This window comes from Arvicanthis niloticus, chromosome 21 (genome assembly GCF_011762505.2).
Source record: "Arvicanthis niloticus isolate mArvNil1 chromosome 21, mArvNil1.pat.X, whole genome shotgun sequence".
Taxonomy (NCBI): domain Eukaryota; kingdom Metazoa; phylum Chordata; class Mammalia; order Rodentia; family Muridae; genus Arvicanthis; species Arvicanthis niloticus.
Window position 1 is genome coordinate 43,876,156 of NC_047678.1, and position 18,925 is coordinate 43,895,080.

Genomic DNA, 18,925 nt, shown 5'->3' on the forward strand with positions numbered 1-18,925 from the left:
TTCGCTGGCAAAGGGAAAATCAGTTTTCTCTAATGGAGCCCTTCTGGATGTATCAACCAACCATATACTTCAGGGCAGACTCCAAGCCCAGGAGGAATTGCCTAAAACAAAATAAATTCTATGGTATTTTTTGTTTCATTTCCCTTAGTTTTGGCATTTTTTTGTTTTACTGTTATTTTGATTTTTCCTTTTGTGTTTTGTGAGTCTTTATTTTTACTGGTTATTTCATTTATTTACAAAGTCATTTGTTTGGTATGTATGTTTCTTTTTTGCTTTGAAAGAGAGAAAGATAACAAAGTTGAGTGAGTGAGGTAGACTTGGGAGGAATTAGAAGAAGAGAAAACATGATTGAATATATTGTCTGGACTTTTTCAATTAAAAGTCAAACAAAAAAAGAATTTTGGATAAGGGAAAAAATGTAAGAGCATAGTAAAGATTTTGAATTATTCAAACTGATATATAGGTAGACTATGCATAACAGGTTTAAAACTAAGCTGGAAACAGTGAGGTTTTTCTCTCAAAAGAACAAATAGTATAGGTATAAAAATAAGATTAGTCACATTTATATAAAAATAGGATGTTTTTGTTACCAGTCAGGAAACCCTGGAGACTATTACTAATAATGAGTATAAGGGTTTCTAAATTGACAAGGGTTTTAATTTTTTCTGTTGAGTTATATGTACTTCTTTATAATTTGACAACTGCAGTACATATCTTACATCTGGATCTTGCTTTTGACTGGGCAAAAGTTACAGGAAAAAAAAAGATCTGAATTGCTATAACAGAAAAATGGCCTACACTTGTTCAGTATGAGGATGAAGCAGTGTCTTCAACAAAATAGTTAATTTTTAAAAATATTTAGTCTCGCCAGGCGGTGGTGGCGCAAGCCTTTAATCCCGGCACTTGGGAGGCAGAGGCAGGCGGATTTCCGAGTTCGAGGCCAGCCTGGTCTACAGAGTGAGTTCCAGGACAGCCAGGGCTACACAGAAAAACCCTGTCTTGAAAAACAAACAAAAAAACAACCAAACAAAAAAAAAAAAAAAAAAAAAAAAAAGAAGAAGAAGAAGAAATATTTAGTCTCTAAAAAAGATCTTTTAACTAGTAAAGGCATGTATCCACTTTGCTTTTTTATCAAATAGAAAACTTGAAGCAGAACTCCAAATGGCTTTCAAATAAATTCATTACCCAGAAATGTTTGTAAGTGCTTAACTTTTGAGAAGTTATAAAGTTGTTTTGGAACATTCACTCTGTGTGTGTGTGTGTGTGTGTGTGTTGTCTGTGTGTGTGTGTGAATGAAATACCTTTTCCTCTAGTCATATAAGAAACATCATGTCAATAAGTATCTGCAGATAAAATAATGTCTGAGACTTGCTTCAAAAAGACACAGATGAAGGGAAGAAAGAAGGAGGAAAGAAAGTTGATTGGCCATGCCTGGTGACTGTAAAGCTGAGTGGGTTCCTTGGGGCTCATTATACCACTCTCTGTATTTTTGCATGCTTGATTTTTTTTTCATAAAGTTTAACAAAAAAAAAAATCTAATAAAGTCTAGGAATACAGCTCAGTGTGAGAGCACTGGTGAGCATGTATAGGCTCTGGGCACAATACCCAGTCCACAAAAAGATAGATATGTTAGAAATGGAAAAAAACAGGGGTAGATATTGGGATTATTTAACAGACATTTACAATAACATCCATAGAAAAGACAATTCTGCACTGAATATTCACCTGAATCTCTGCTCATATAAAATTACAATCCTGTATCACATCCAGTTAAGAGGACACAGGAGAGCAATGATACACTAACGGACTCCAGCAGGTAGAGCAATACTCAGTTATTACTCTCAGGTAGGCTTGCAGAACTGGCACTCTGGATTGTCACTGTTTCCTACAGCGCACTAGATACAAACGAAGCCATAACCGATTGGAGGTCACTATCCCACAGTACACTCAATACAAATAGAGCCGCAACCCATAATTTGTCTCACTGTCACTACAGTCAAGGAAAACGCAAGTAACATTCAGAATAATAAAACATGAATGTAAATTTGTCCTTTACTTCCCTAATAATAAACTTAAGAGCATCCTGCCTGCTATTAAGACCTATGATGTAAGCTAGTCCTGTAAGCTGTCAATCTTCCCTGGAAACTGGACCAAGGGTAGAGTTTCTGAGCCAGTGTAAGACAGCAAGAGCATCCAGCAGAGAGAAGGACAAAGTAGAGAGAATATGATAAGCAGTGATTATGACCAAAGTTTTTATTCTCTTTAGATGTGGAAAAATAGCTCAATTATTTTACCTGTTGATTTCCTTGATCGAGCTGTAAATCTTGAAGTACTCTTTCCAGTTTTGACTTCTCATCCAGAGCATTCACAGCCTATAGTCAAATGTAAGCACAGTACACTCAACTTATACTCTCTAGGCTAATTCCTCAGTAACTGTGTTAAAGGATTCCTCAGTTACCTGGACTTCAATGGTCTTCAGCCTTGACTTTAGTTTCTCATTCTCTTGTTGAAGTCTTAAAATTTCCTTTGTGAATAAATCCAAATTTTATTATTTTTTTAAAGATTTATTTATTTTAAGCATATGAATGCTTTGCCTGCATGTATGTACATAATAAATGTGCCAGTGGACACCAGCTGAGGGCCTCAGGTGCCCTCATAGACTGGAGTTACAGCAGGCTGGGAACTGAGCCTGGCTTTCCCACAAGAGTAGCAAGTGCTCTTAACCACCGAGCCCTCTCTCCAGCCCCCAAATTTTATTATTTTAACCAAAATGTATTTAACATGAAATGATATCACTATTTGTTTCCCTTAAAAAATAATCAAAATTATGCAATGGCTCAAAACTCCAAATGCCTTGGTTAGGAGTACAATCCTACTTTTCAAAGCCTGCCTGAACCCCATTGTCATAAGTCAAGCTTAGCTCTAAGACTTATAGTTATTTTCTCTCAGAAACACCCTTTCTCCTTCTGTTCTGTTTTCAGCCATTCTCCTTGCTTGCCACCTCTCACCTAGCTTTCTGATCCTACAACTTGGGCCTGTTCTTGGCCACACTACCACCATCATTTTAGTAGCCAGTGTTCAAGCTCCTGAACGGCTCTGAGCTGAGGCCAAACCCCTTTGTTTGTCCTTAAGCAGTTTCGACAGATGAACCCACCTGACCAGTTTGATTTTGCATTTTACTCCCATACACTCTGCACTCTGTTATTCTAAGTCACGCCAGTCTTCTGGCTGCTCTGGCCAGGAGCCATTCTGCTCTCCTACCTAACACGCCCCTTTAACTTACGCTGTCTTCATCTCTAAGACCTAGCTTAAAGGCCACCTCATTCAAGCCCCCGTTCTTATCTCCTCACATCCACACAGAGCTCTGTCTTCTTTATTATACTATGACATCCGCAGAGCCCTTTAGTTCTCTTATCTCTGCTCCTGGAAATTTTAGTTCCTACTTTCCAATGAAATAACAGTGTTGAGAGTGTACTAGGTACTGCAATGCTTTTATCTATAACAATATTGACATGTATACTGCCAAGAATGTGGGAGTTGGGAAACTATTTTTATGCTGATAATTTCTATAAGCATTAAAAATAACCTATACATTATTGTGGATCACACATTCCAAATGCAGACCAGAAAACACAGTTCAAAATGTCATGCCCTGTTTTGTGAAACTCCAAGTATTTTACTGTGAAAAGATCTATCAGACATTTCATATTCTACAAAGTAAGCATGCCCTCTTCTGGTCACTGGGCTCCATCAGTAAAACTGACAGACTGTTTCTCTTACCCTAGCATTGTTTAGGAATGGGGGAGGAAAGAGGCAGAACCAGGATTTTCCCATTTCTCAAAACACTGAGGACATTACCTTGTTTAGGAGCTCCGTCGTCCCACCTTCATTAATTGGAACAAGTTTAGGCTTTGTGAGATCTATGATGGGCTGCAACAAAAGGAAGAGACCAATCTAAAATTACCAGAGTAAAGCAGGAGTCACCGGGAAACGTTTGCACTTCCTAAGTGGAAGACATAATCTATAAACACACCCAGCAGAACTAACGCTCTACCATTGTAGTGATTCCTGTTGTGTTCCTTCTGTCGTGTCCAGTGCCTAGGATGTGCCCTAGCAAGATCACTGTATGACAGAGATAAAAATGAAACCCATCTTCCTGCACCCTTTTACTAACACAGATGGAAAAGAGAGACAAGGGGCTCATCGTCAGACTTGATAAAATATCTAGCCTCTAGAACTGTGGTAGCTGAAAATTTCTACGTGAACTTCAGACCATGAATCTGTAATGGCTGAGAAATTACAATCGAATAATAACTTAGCACAAATATTTGGGCATTTTAGTAGCAAGTCTTAAAAGTAATAATCTATGCTCCCTGACCCAAAATATTTTCGTCAGAAATATGCTCCAAAAGAGTTATTAGAAAATGTTTTCTGTATATTTATGTATGTATTCATCTCAGCAATGTTTAGTATCTGACAGGGGAACAAGTTATGATTTATGGGGTATCTAATAAGTGATGTCACAGCACATAATTGTTCAGAAAGTCTAGTAGGATGTCTCTACCTGCTGTCCTGGGTAACCTGTCTGTTGTACATAGCTAAGAAGCAAAGTCAGGATATAACAACAGGTCTGATCACCATAAAGTAGGTGCTCTGTATCAGCTGAATGAAGGGTTTACAAGGGATTGAGACTGGACTGTAGGGAAGAGGGGGGAGAGGGAGAGGGAGAGGGAGAAGGAGAAAAAGAGGGAGAGGGAGAGAAGAAGGAAGAAGGAGATAAGGATGAGGAAAATGAGGAGGAGGGGAGAGAGATAACAGACAAAAACAGTTTAGTTACTTCTGAAACTTTTAGCCTTTTGTCTGCAAGCATGAGTGGCAATTTAAGCTCTACTCCCAGCTTGAATGTTTTTCCTTTGAATGTGTCACTTTAGCTACACTAGTTTAGTTCTGTTATGAGAACTACGGAGACTCAGGAAATGCCTCAATGGGTAAAGCACTTGGCACACATATGTGAGGATTTACACTTGGAGCCTCAGTACTCACACACAAATCAGGCACGTGTGGTGACCTGCCTGCAACCTCTGGGCTCAATAAGCAGAGACAGGGAATTCCTAGTGACAGCTGACGAGCTACCCTGGATGAATTGGTGACCTCTGAATTTAGTAAAAGTCTGCTTCAGTAAATGAAGTGGAAGCTGATCAGAGAAGACATCAGCCTTAACGTGGCCTCCATATGCAAGCACACACACGGGCATAGGCATCTGTACACATGTGCACCCACACATATGCATCACCACACGTGTAAAAACAAATACAGACTTAGAAATACTAAAAATTACCTTTTTATTTGAAGATGTAAATTCTGCCTTTTCAAATTCAGCAACTTGTTCTAATAATTCTCTGAAAAATAAAAGCTAATTTAAGAGAATATTCATTGAGACTAGACTTCTAGCATACAAAAGAATAAAAAAGAAAATCACAAGAACCAACCTATCACATGCCAAGGAGATGAGCGTAAGAGGGTACAAACTGATATTTAATTACAAACGTTTGAGAATCTCATAGCCCTGTAAACCAGTTCGAATCATCTACAGCTCTTGGTACTCTGTACTTGATATGTACATGGTATGTGTAGTTAAGACATGGGCAGCAATGCCATTATGTATATGAATGACATCTGTATTTCTCTCTATTTCTGAGGTACAGCATGATTTCTCTATTACATAACATTCACTGTCACCTAAGAGAGAGTCTGATTTGTAATAGTTTTCTCGGATATGAGTTAGTCCACAGTAGCTACTGAGAGAGAATACTAGCATACTCCATGAAAGGCAGTGGTGTGAACAAGCCTGATGATCTACCAAGATAGACATGCGGACTGTGCTCCTGCGTACAGACCATTCTTCTATCTTCTTCAAACATCAGCACTTAGTACCTTCTCACCGTCACCTACTGAGAAACTGAGAGCCGCAGGAGCCGAGTGAGCTCCCTTCCCTCCTTGAAGACTGCACTTAGCACTGCTCCTCATTTCCCACTTGAGGAGAGACTGGAGAACAATTTCCAGGGCTTAGCAGTGAGTCCTTCTTGATTTCTGGCATTTTTTTTTTTTTTTGTCTGTGTTTGTGTTTTTGAGACAAGGTCTTAGTGTATAGCCCAAGCAGTCTTAAAAACTGAAATGAAAGGTGTGAACTGTAACGCCCAGCTGGCGTGTTACTTCTTAGAACCAGCTTCAACTTCATTGATCTTACTAGAGGGTTTGAATTTATGAGCTTTTCAATAGTGTAGCACTTTTAATTAAGCCTTTTATAGTTTACATTTCCTAAGTTAAGTGTATGGTTTCAAATGTAGTTATCTAGAAACAAATTTGCAATGCTATTAGGCTGGAGATAAAAAAGATCCTCTCATATATCTTCAGCTGTTCTAATCTTGACTTCCTAGCAGATCTATATGTCAAGACCACTGTGATATTAATCATGCTACTAAAGACGCTCTAAGGAAGAATTACTTTAGATCGAAGATAGAAAGCAGTTTCCTGTAGTTGCTTCACGGAGTATCTTTAAGAAGACTTTGAGTGTTCCTCAAGGAATCACCTAGTGACTGTACCTTGCTGCTACCCTACCCAGTGTCTCACCCCAGCCCAGGAAAGCACTAGCAGAGTAATTTGCTAACTTTTAAGCTCACAGTTGGGCCTCTACATCTCAACTGCAGGTACGGACTGTACCTGTTCTCCAGTTCGGAGACGTCTGTCTGTAGCTTTAGATACCACTTCTCAGCCTGCGAGAACAGCTGCCGCAGAAGCAGGACATTGGTGTGGGCTGTGTTGATGAGCTCGGATTCCACCTCACTGTGTACCACAGCCTGCAGCCCATTTAGGACGTCTGAAACCTCATCCACGGTGAAAGTCTCCTCCACCAGCCTGAAAACAGTACGACACCACTGGCTAGTTAATCACAGGAGCAACTTACAAAACATAACTGAAGCAAAGAAACCTACATTTAAAGAACTAAAGATTATAAGAAAAACTCTCTGGGAGAGATTAAATGATTAGATTATGGGCAATTGTTCAAATGCATTCATTTTTAAATATAACTACATATTGAAAAATATCCCCTAAACCTTTATCTATTCTTTTTTTAACTCTCCAATATTAATTTTTTACTTTATACTCCTCTAAATTAGTCTTATCATATTTAGTAACTTAAAAAAAATCACATAGAACACATATTTCTCCACTTTGTTACTTCTCTACTGTTTTAGTAATCGTATGAATTACTTAAGTACTAGTATGCCTATGAGACAAAAACTACACTTACTACTATTAATATAGTGATATATTAATTTTCTTAGCCATCTAGAGACACAAAATTAAAAAGAAAATCTAACATCTTAAAGTACCACTATGCTACCACAGAAATGTGTATCATTTCAATAGCAGTATTTAAAACTGCTCTTACTGGAGCTTCTTGGGTTGGAAAGGAATTTCCTGGGATGAGCCATTGTCTTCAATCCCCTGTGTACACAGGGCTTGGAGCGTGGGAGGTTTGCTATGGTGCCACTGTGGGTACGAGGCCCAGCAATTTCAGCCACATGACCAACAGTTGGAGTCTTTAACAAATCCTGTGCACATCTCCTACTCTCAATGACAGTTTCACAGTAACAGAGTTTTTTTGTTTTTTTTAAATAAATCTATTTATTGTATACATGTGAGTACACTGTTGCTATCTTCAGACACACCAGAAGAGGGCACCAGATCTCATTATAGATGGTTGTGAGCCACCATGTGGTAACTGGGAATTGAACTCAGGACCTCTGGAAGAACAGTCAAGTGCTCTTAACCACTGAGCCATCTCTCCCAGAGTTTTGTTTCTTACAGCTTTGGCCCTCTAAAGTCTCACCCTCAGACCCTAAGCCTCACCTGTTCTTTCTTTCTTTCTTCCAAACAGACAAAAATTAAGCATCTTGGCATGATCATATTCAAGTTAATAGAAAACACTTTAGCACAGTTATATTTCACCAAGTATTTAACATATAATTCTTTAACATTGTTAAAAATATAATACTTTAATTTCAGAGTCCTTATTAAAATGTTAATGTTTTCTATATTCTTTAATAGACTATACCATATTTTTGCCAGTTACACTGTTTTCATCCACTGGGGTTAATAAACCAGATTAGGTTAACTGGTTGAACAGACACGAGTAACACACATCTTTAATCCCAGCACTTGGGGAGGCAGACTGATCTCTGTGAGTTTGAGGGTTGCCTGGTCTTCAAACAGAGTTCCAGGACAGTCAAGGCTGTTACACAGAGAACCATGTCTTGAAAAACTGAAGAAAAAAATCTTTTAAAAACACTTCTTTGGTATACATATAACTTGCCATTTACTAAAGCTGAAAGCGAATTTTTTATCTAATGAGATGAATATACTTTTTTATAGCAATAATTAAATCTTGGTTGAGTATTTGATAATGCAGGACACAGCACCTTGTTGATTGAGTTGATTGATATTTTGACTTTACAACTATCAATGTTGAGAACACCGCTCTGCACAAATACATAGTATAAAATGGCAAAAATATATTTATGGTTATTTCAGAAATGGTTGGAAATTGTTTTAATCCCAAAAGTCACTTAATGATTTTTTTAATGAAACTCAGCACCTCGAATAGCAATTTTTAAAATCAAAGACTCAATGCACTGGATTCCAGAGATACACTAATCTGATATTTACCTGCTGAGAAGATATTAGGTCTTTGTCATAATTAAAACGTCACGTCTCCACAAGAGCAGAATATACATATACAGTAAAATCACTGCAATTCACGGCACACAATAGTCTAAGCCAAAGAGTTTTGGGCAGCTTGTATAGGTGTTGGGTGGCAGGACGGCCTGGGCAGTGTGAACTGTGCCTGAGTGTGTTCAGAACCAAGGCTGCAGTGAAGTCACAAGACAAAACTGGGACATGCTGCCAGAATATTTCAGAGTCATTTTGTGTTTAATTATGAAATAATTTTTAGTGATTGTATTTTAAGAAACCTTTTTCTCATGCCAATTTTTTAAGGAATCCACATTCATTCAGTTATTTGACCCACAGTTTGAAGAAGTTAGGCCTTAAAGTCTCTTGATACCTGCTGTCCTTGAGGTCTTGAAAGCAGGAATCTACCGTTTTAAGCCTCAAGCCTCTTTTTGAACGAGCAAAACGCATGTAATTAATGACCTCATTTTGATGGTGCTCATTTAGGCCCAACTCTGCCTGAAAAAGAAAGAACAAGTTAGTCCTGAGGCTATGACAAAAGAAATGATAATGAAAATAAACAAGGAATTTTGTTGGGGCCTGTGTACTGGTACCTACCTGCCTTTAATCTTAGTACTTGGGAGGCAGAGGCAGGCAGATCTCTGTGCCTGAGACCAGCCTGATCTACACTGTAAGCTTCACAATAGCCAGGGCTACCCGGAGACAAAATCTCAAAGAATAACAATAACCAACCATGATGTTGATGATGACGACGACACTGTTTCCGCGGTAACTGATAGAAGTCTATCAGGTTGCCTTCCTGTCCTCCTTCCTACCCAGCTACCTTGTAGCCAGATATACTCAGGTTTACAGTCACATGACTACTTCTCAGGAAAAGAAGGAATCCAAAGAGGTGTGGGGGGGGGGGGGGGGGGGGGGGTGGGGGGGTTATCAGACTTAAGATACAGGTATACCTTATACCTCTGTCATCTGTGATGACACTGAAAGTAGGCAGAGTAGGTAACTAGGATGAGCCATGCCATTTTTATGCCCCAGGGCTGGAAGAACAGAAAGATGAATGAGACCTGTATCCTGACCTCATGGAGCAGCCCACTCACTGATCTAAATGAGATGGCGGCTGGCTGTGTGAGAGGGAACAAACAACTGCATTCCTTAGTACACCGATTTTCAGATGTCTATAGAAACCCAGCCTTACCAAATACAGCCTTAGAAAGTACATCTGGCTTGAAAATAGGCACTAGTCTTTTTTATAAACTGTTTTAAAATAGAGAAGCTGCACAGGTAAGCGCAGCTCTCAGACCTGATCAGAGACGTTTCTCTGTGCAATGGATGGTGGTTAACACACAACTCACAATGTAAGGAAGAGAATAAGTAGGCTTAGCCACAACCAGGATACACACGCAGACACGCGCACATGCACACACACATACACGCACACCCTGCCCCCGGAAGGCTCAGAAACTGTCTTTGAGGGAGCAAAAGACTAAGAGACATATCAATGAGGATCAGACCAAAACCATGTCTTCTTGCCAGGGAGTGGTTACCCAAGCCTTTAGTTCTAGCACTCAGGAAGCAGAGGCAGGTGGATCTGAGTACAAGGCCAGCCTGGTCTACAGAGAGAGTTCCAAGACAGACAGGGCTACACAGAGAAACCCTGTTTTGAAATAGCAACAGCAAAAAATGTCTTCTAGACATGACAGAACTGCTGGCCTAGGAACTCACAACTGTGGTTACCTGCACAAAGTCGGGCCAATCAACAATCCAGCAGAGAAACAGAGAGGGATTTATGAGATCCCACTTCTAGCTGAGAAGTTACCGACAGTTGATGATTTATAAAGGGTACAGAGACAGTTTCTTTTAAGAGTGTGGCCCAAGGAAAGTGATAGTCTCACACCCATGAGTATACGCACAGCATAAATTGGACTAGGTAGGCTTTTAAAAAAAAAAAAAAAAAAAACAGGACAGAAAGTACAAGATAATTCTGGAAGGCACTGGGGGGGGGGGGGAGGATTTTAAATACATTGTATGAATGAATAAAATCTTTAAAGGATAAAAGTATTTTTAAAAAAAGAGTAGACTTATTGCTTAAAATTTTTATTTTATATGCACTGTTTGACGAATCATTGTATCAATCCTTGTATAACTTTCAACTTACTAATAAATTAATCTACACCTGGTTTCCAAGTGTTATCAAACTGACATAAAAGAGTTAGAACACAAACAAGTACTAACTTTTTTTGTGATGCCACTAGCATCATTTTTTCCCCCTGCTTTTGAAATCAGGAGAAGCAGGGCCAGTTCTAAGCTCAGGATTGTTTAAGGAATGTTCTGTTTTATTCAGATGTATACAAAGTGACACTTACTAGGGATTGATTGCTGGGATAACTCAGCAGCTCATTGGGCTCCATTTTCAATAACTTCACCCCCTCTCCTTCAACTTCATTTCCGTGCTTTTATCTATGTACAGCTATTTAAATTAATTGTAATGATGAGAGGTTGGATGAACTGGTGTTTTCTTCTCAGTTTTATCGGTCTCAGGGTAAGCCCGAACTCTAATACCCAAATAGTCTTCAAAAGTCCAAACAGAGAAAACATCACCCATATTTAATCAGCTGTAAAATAAGGTGCTTCCGAAAGTTAGATTCACCCGAGTTCACACAGAAAGTTGGAACCGGCCCGTTAATTCTTCACAATGGCTAATGTGTGCTGCGGAGACGGCCAGGGTTTCCCAGACCACGGCTAAGGATGAGGTGACAAGGCCGGAGAAAGGCTTCAGCAAGGACGCGCTCACCGCGGCTCGGCCGAGGTGGTTCCAGCCTCCCTCCCCAGCGGGGCCCGGCCAGCGAGAGCCCGCTCGCCGTCCGCACCCGGGCTGGGCCCTCTCCCTACCAGGATACTCACCATGGCGGTGGCGGGACCAGACAGGAAACAGGGAGGCCGGCGCCTGGGGCCTGAGGAAAGTAGGTTGTTTAGAAGCCGCGGGTTGCCAATGGGAACGGAGACACGTGGGCCCTTGGTTCTACACACTCATTGGCTCTAAGTGGCACGTGACAGAAAGGGCTGCGTAACTGGCTAATTTTCGCAGGTACATTGGCTGCGAGATTCGGAAGTCCCACCTTTTCTTGCCACGCTAACCTGGGGCGGTGCCTGCCGTTGCCAATGGCAACAGAGAATTTGGGGGGGTGTGGAGTCACGGTGGGTGGGTGGGGGTCGCTTGAGGTGCCAGCGTGTTTGGCTTCAGTCTCGACAGAAGTTGGGACTTTGGCACCAGGATCCGGGGCGTGATTCCAGACCTCGGCCGCCTCTGAGAATAACAGGCTCAGTGACGGGGCTTCAGCGTGGCTGCATCAGGCTAACAAACTAGTGCTGGCAATGATGGACGCCCTTCCTCCATCTGCATTATTTTATAAAGCTGGCAGAAGAGACTAACTTTACTTTAAAAAAAAAAAAAAAGGATGTGCAAAACCATAGTTGTATATAGAACAGTGAATTAGAGAGACAAACACTAGATTCGCCGGGAGAAGTTTGCGGAATAACGTCTTGATCTCCCTGGCGGAAGTTTTCACTTATGAAGTCTAGCTGGAGTCATTAGAATCTTCAAGTTTAACCGTTGTTCCAAAGTGATGGCTGCCTGTAATTAAGACACTGTCCTGGGGCTGGAGAGATGGCTCAGTGGTTAAGAGCATTGACTGCTCTTCCAAAGGTCCTGAGTTCAATTCCCAGCAACCACATGGTGGCTCACAACCATCTGTAATGGGATTCAAGCATTGAATCTTCTGGCATGTCAGAAGACAGCAACAGTGTACTCAAATACATAAATAAATCTTTTTAAAAAAAAAAGTTTAAAAAAAGATACTGTCCTGGGTCAGCCTTGGTGGCCTTGCCTTTAACCCCAGCACTTGTAAAGCAGTGGCAGAAGGATCTCTTTGAGTTCAAGGCCATCCAGGGGTACATAATGAAACTCTGTCTTAAAAAAGACACTGTCCTATGAAAGAGTATAGGAATATTTCTTATCGCAGATATTGGGCACCCTATCTGGTGAGCATACAACCACTATAGGCCAGCGCCATATCTTACAAGGAGGCACTGAGCAAGCCGACATCATGGAGAGCTGCCAGCCTTCTGAGCCCGGGAGACTTAAAGCAGGAGGGAACACTCAACATTAGCTCTTGAGTTATCAAAAGTTAATTTTGATGGTGCATTTCGAGATTGTCTTTCACAGCCAATACAAAGAGTTTAAAGTGAATCGCAATTGGGTGCTTTTAGATGCAGGATCGTTTTAGAGTCATGGTTCCAGAACTACTCATAAAGAATGAGACTGAGAATCTACAGACTGGAGAGGTAGATAGGGGCTTTGAAGCTTGAGTCTTAAAGCAATAAAAATATGTTTCCAAGACAAAAATCAAAAGGCTATTGCCAGGTGTTCTAATACAGTGAATATTAATTACGATTCTGGTTTCAAGAATATTCTTTTATTTTTTGCTATTTTATTCTATCTACGTGATATTAATTGGTAGAAAATGTAATAGTTGTCACAGGAGCTAAGCTTAATTACTTAAAAATCAACCTGAGGGCTGGCCAGATGGTTCAGTAGGTAAAGGCACTTCCCGACAAGCCTGATCACCTCATTCAGTTTTCTGGATCCACATGGTACAAGAAGAGAGCCAGTTCAGGACTATTGTCTTCTGACCTCCACATGAACACTGCACCATACCTGTGCTCCCCCTCCACATATGTGCATGCACGAGCATGCACACGCCTACACACATGACTTTCAAGTTTCTTAAGTGAACTTAAACTTTTGTTGTTAGAACAAAGTGCTAACAGAAATGTCCTTTAGAACAAAGCTGATTTGTAAAGACATGATAGCTTTAGTTAGGAAAAGGTACAATAATGAAAACATACTCATTAGTGAAATGGTCCCAACAAAACAAAACAGAAATAAGATAGATGGATAAGAGATGAGAAAGATGTGTTCAGAAAAGCCACCTGTCATGATTAGTAGGGGAAGGCAGATCCAGAATATAACACATGATAACTGCCAAGGGTTTTAAGTCTTTTCCTAGTACAGATAACAGAATTTTCTTGTCCACTTACCCAGCCACCCACTACTGCAGAAGTAAAGTTCTTCCTTCTTTTTAGGGGAGTGTCGTGAGTAAGCTGTGTCAGAAACAGGTACACTTGCATCTTTTCACAGTATCACAATTTTTTATGAATGATAGATTCACAAGCAGCTTCAGTTTTATTGGCTGAAATTTGCCAAGTAGTCTTTATTTTTTTCCTGATCTTTACTAATGTTAATTTTTAGGCCACACATCACACATCACTCATTAAAGCTATCTATAGTATATAGATGCATATATATGTATGTATATGTTACAGCATAGCTACAAACGAGATAAAGAAGCTATAGCAAGATTCCAGGAGGCCTAACTGAAAGGAAGAAGCAAGAATCTGATCTGGGCTGGATAGTGGTGGCTCACACCTTTAATCCCATTACTTGGGAGGCAGAGGCAGGCAGATTTCTGAGTTCGAGGTCAGCCTGGTCTACAGAGTAAGTTCCAGGACAGCCAGGGATACACAGAGAAACTCTGTCTCAAAAAACAAAAAACAAAATACCTCCCCCCCCAAAAAAAACCCCAAACAACAACAACAAAAACCAACCACCCCCAACCCCATCTCCTCTGCTCCAATTTCAACAAGGAGTTCATGGGTATCACAGGACTGTTGACAAGCAGAAGGGGTAGTTTACTGCCTTGCCTGGGGCTTGGTACAGTGCTATTACACAGAAGTCCTCTACTTAGATGATCCAGAGATAATGTATCTGCTCATGGAAGAATAAGACCAGCAGCAGTGTTCTTATGAAAGTAAGCTGAGGCACTCCAAGGCATTGGTGGGTAGTCTGGAGGCACTAATGTTATGTTTTATAAAAAGAGAACCAGGATGTTTGATAGATCAGGATATGATGTGTTGGGAGGGGTGCCTTAGGGCATGAGAAGGGGAGTTGAGAAGGGAGTAGAGACAGAGAAAGGCAGAGAGAGAGAGAGAGAGAGAGAGAGAGAGAGAGAGAGAGAGGCCAAACAGCCTCTTTTATAGGAATCGAGGCCTTCCTGGCTTGTTGCCAGGTAATTGTTGTGCCATGCCTAGAAGTAAAGCTAACAACTAGTTTGGCTGTGCCCAACTTCACCTTTGTCCAGGCTCTTCATCTTTTCCCCGCCTCCTTCAGTGGCGTAAAAACATAATCTGTATCCTTCCAAAGCCGGCTCATAAGCAGAGATTCAATTGCTCTTAAGGAACCCACTCAAGCCCAGTTAAATTTCCATTTTATCATGCTATGTCTCACATTTCTGGTCAGTGTTGTTTGATCTCATAACAAAAGTCACACTTATTTAGTATCTACTATGGCCTAGACACACTCCGTCTTAGCAGTCAGTCCTCAGATGCAATTACTTCTTATGGAGTAGACACTGGGTTTGCACATGGAGAAAATAGCTTTGCTGTGCACTGTGGTTTCAGGTAATTAAACAAGTTTTTTTCATCAGTCTGTTTGCTGAGGAGATGAGTGGTCCCTCACAGGCAAACTCCTGTTATGCTGTGTTTTTAATGCAGGGGTCTAAAGGAGAGAACGCACAGTGCAAATATTTCATCTGTGAAGCTGTTTGTGGCTTGGGGATTTTTGAAGTAAGGGCTACAGGCAATTAACGGCTGCTTAGAGAAGGAGAATCAGCTGTCTCCAGAAACAAGCCTCCCTTGCTCATCCATCCTAAGTGGTCAGCCTTAAACTATACACATGTGAGCAACACTAAATAGATTCGAAGGCTGTATTTCTATATTGGTGTGTATATATATATTTGTAATAATAGAGAAGACATCATGAATTTGAAAGGGAGTTGGGGTACGGGAAGAGTAGGAGGAGGGAGAAGAAATGGTGGCAATAATGTGAATACGGTCTTTGTGTGTGGAATTTAAAAACATAAAGATTTAAATTAAAAAGAAGAGAAAATGACAAAGCAAAAACAACAAAACAAGACAACAAGATGCCCCCCCACTCCCGCTGCCGCAAGTTAACAGGAAGTAGAAAGCAGAATTTCTAGAAGGTTCTGTGGAAAGCTTGAGAAGCTGAGCTGAAGTAGATTGGGCAGCGTGAGGAGAAAACCACTTTGGGGAGTCGTCTTAATAAAGCAGAGTCTTTACAGTATAGCTTCACAGAATTCTCCCCTCAGATCTGTCTGACTTCTCTGGATAGCCCTGTTAATTGAATTAGGCAAGACTTTTTAAGAAGGGAAGGGCCAGGATGAATGATGTTCTGGTTAGTTTTGACTGTAAATTTGACACAACCAACAGTTACAGGGAAGGGGAAGTCTCACTTGAGGGATTTTCCAGATCATATCGGCCTGTGGCCACGTCTGTGGGAATTGTCTTCATTTTATTTTTTTTTTTTTTTTGTATTGGTGTGGAAGGATCCATCTCACTGTGGTGATGCCACTCCTGGACAGGTGGATTCTGGATTCTGTGCATGAGGGAAGGCCAAAATGAGTCAGTAAGCAGCTTTCCTCCATGGTTCCTGCCTCAGCTCCTCCTCTGACTTCCCTCAATGGCATACTGTGCAAGCTGAAATAACTCTTTCTTCTCAAGTTAATTTTGGTCAAAAGGTTCTAGGACAGAAGGGCTCAGTGAGGAGCCATGGGACTTCGTTGATCTATAGGTTGCCGGAGGCTATTTTCAGTAAGTTTCAAATTTTGCTAGGGTCAGGCAGCATGGAAAAGTGCTGACAAATTAGACTTATGAAGTATGTATTGCACGCACTGAAGGTCAGGCAAGGAAGTGGTTCACCGTAAAACACAACCACCTTTAAGATACTGTGGATCGTGGCAAGAGTTAGAACAAATCATAGATTAGTTTCACTGATAAATCTCCATTTGTTGACAACACCCCTAAAAGGAAATGAATAACAAAACCATCAAAAAAACGACGCTTATTTTAAGAAAACGATCAAAAATTAGTTGTGGGAACACTTTCTTAGGAAGTAAAAGAAAAGTCGCTTGCAGAGACAATTTCCAGCAAACCCTTATTTTACACCTCAAGTACGTGTACTCGTTTTGTTAACCGGCTAGCTCAGCCTTGTGCCCAATCCACAATTGTTCACACAGAACTAGGTACATGAAAGACCCTGTGGGGAAAGTGATGGGGTTGATGCCTTTCAAAACTGGCCCTGTAATCAAATCAATCTCAAAGCAGACAGCAAGTAATAAGACACTTTAGGAGAGAGGTCATTTTTATAATCTGAGAGGAGTATTTTAGAGATACATTCCAGAAGGTGGAGGAATTAGATATCCATCAGAACCAGGAATGTACATTTGTGTTTCTTAATGGTTTCAGGAATAATATCAGAAGATAATGAATTTTGAATGAATTGCCCTTATTCAGAAATATGGGCCTTCTCAGGCCTGTGGTCTTCCCTGTTGGCCAAGATTTGTGACAGACCAGTTGCATTTTTGTGTTAGAAAATGGAACAGGACACTTCAGTTTGCTAAGGCAGCTTTACCTACAAAAGGCAAAGTTGTGTGATCGGAATAGCCCTGCACCAACTGTATTTGTAAGTGGAAGTTTTCTCCGAGAAACAGGGGTGGAGGGGGCTAAACCATGATGGAGGTCAAAAGGAAGCCCCATTCTCATCCAGCTGTTGCAGAGATAGCTTCCCCACTACTGTAATTAAGTTGATTGAAGAAAAATGTCTTGATGTAATGGTTAACCTGGGCTGTGCTTGCAGAACTGGGCAGAAGAGAAGCAGGAACATTTCAACAGACATATGTGAGTTCCTGTTATTCCTAAAAACTATGTCTATGGGCTGGTTTTTTGATCCTGAGCAAACCCTATCTCTAGAAAAGCGTATCCTATCATTTCAAACACACTCAGATATCCCTATTTCCCATGTTAAATGAAAATTCGGGCAGATTTATATGAGTGTTTACAATTGAGAATGTTTCATTTGATCTGATTTGTTTATTACTGGACCCTGACATCGCTATGACCTTTGACCCCTTCATTTTCTTCTGAGGCTCTGTCCTCCTTCATTTACTTCACTTGGCCTCAGGTGGAGACTTTCATGCAATCATTCAACCACCAACTGTTTCAGTTTCTTACTGAATGATCATGCTGTAATGTTAAGTTGATGCGTTCTGACCTTAAATCCTCTTTGGCTTGGCTTCATAAAACCATTTTGACATTTTCTTTTCTCAATTTCTTCTCGACTTGGTAGCATGTCTTCTGAAGTTTTTTTGTTTGTTTTTGTTTTTTGTTTTTTTTTTTTTTTCCTGGTCCCCGAACACTCTGTGTCTTTGTTAATCCCGGCACGATTGCTCTTCTCCTCCTCTAGAAAGCCAAGCTCCTTTGGTAGCTCTGAACTGCTGCTTAGAACAAACTGTGTTCTAAGTGAGCAAATACTTAAAGTTTTTCAACACTTAGTGTGGGAACTTACTTGAGGACAAGTGTACATTAACAACCCTGATAAGAGGACGAAACGAAATGACCCTTTTGGGGGAAGACAATCTAGAAATTGCTGTCAAAACCGAAAATGCACACACCCTTCCACCCATTAAGCCGCCTTCTCATCGGAGAACTTATTTAAGAAAAACAAAAGTGCAAAGATGTGTGTACAAATACCATCCATTGCAGCTCTCTTGATGTGGTAAGCAATCTTGAGATAGTTATTCCCCCTACCTTAGGGTGCAATGATAAATTACATTATGGTGATACAGGGTAATTTCCTTCACAAGAATGAAGAAGGCTTTCTATGTACAGGGCTAGAAATATATCCATGCTATGTAATATGAAGAAAGATAATTAGAGAAGAGTAGTCACATTAAAATCTCAGTTTTATAAATGCATGAACAAATAAATCAGAAAGGCAGCTTTGTAAATTCTGCACACCAAATATGCAAAGGGGGCTAAAGCAGCAGGGCTCTAACTTTATACCTGACTGCCACTTGGATTTATTAAGCATTTTTCACTATTATAATTTAATGACGCAAAAATTAAAATAAGTGGAAAGTCATTGTTGAACCACCTTTGTCAAATTTGTCATTGTTTTAAGTGCTCGCATGGCCAAGGAGTCTCTCTCCTAAGACTTGGGCTGTTTTTAGCACTTAACCCCTAAGGCAGGTCCCCATTA

The 18,925-nt window shown here is 40.4% G+C and overlaps 1 protein-coding gene across 2 annotated transcripts in view; it reads right to left on the minus strand.

Moving 5' to 3' along the window:
- The window catches only part of Lztfl1 (leucine zipper transcription factor like 1), a 21,910-nt gene extending 10,032 nt beyond the window's left edge, over window positions 1-11,878 (minus strand). Inside the window, exons 1-7 of one of the 2 annotated variants that reach the window (XM_034484115.2) lie at window positions 11,656-11,878; window positions 9,128-9,252; window positions 6,721-6,915; window positions 5,339-5,399; window positions 3,859-3,930; window positions 2,459-2,524; window positions 2,295-2,372 (exon numbers count right to left, since the gene is read on the minus strand). In XM_034484115.2, the coding sequence (XP_034340006.1) occupies window positions 2,295-2,372; window positions 2,459-2,524; window positions 3,859-3,930; window positions 5,339-5,399; window positions 6,721-6,915; window positions 9,128-9,252; window positions 11,656-11,658 (600 nt within the window). In that variant the 5' untranslated portion in view covers window positions 11,659-11,878. Of the gene's footprint in view, window positions 1-2,294; window positions 2,373-2,458; window positions 2,525-3,858; window positions 3,931-5,338; window positions 5,400-6,720; window positions 6,916-9,127; window positions 9,253-11,117 lie in introns of both variants that reach the window. The other variant, XM_076917574.1, reaches the window with a different exon arrangement.
- Between the last annotated feature and the right edge of the window lie 7,047 nt (window positions 11,879-18,925).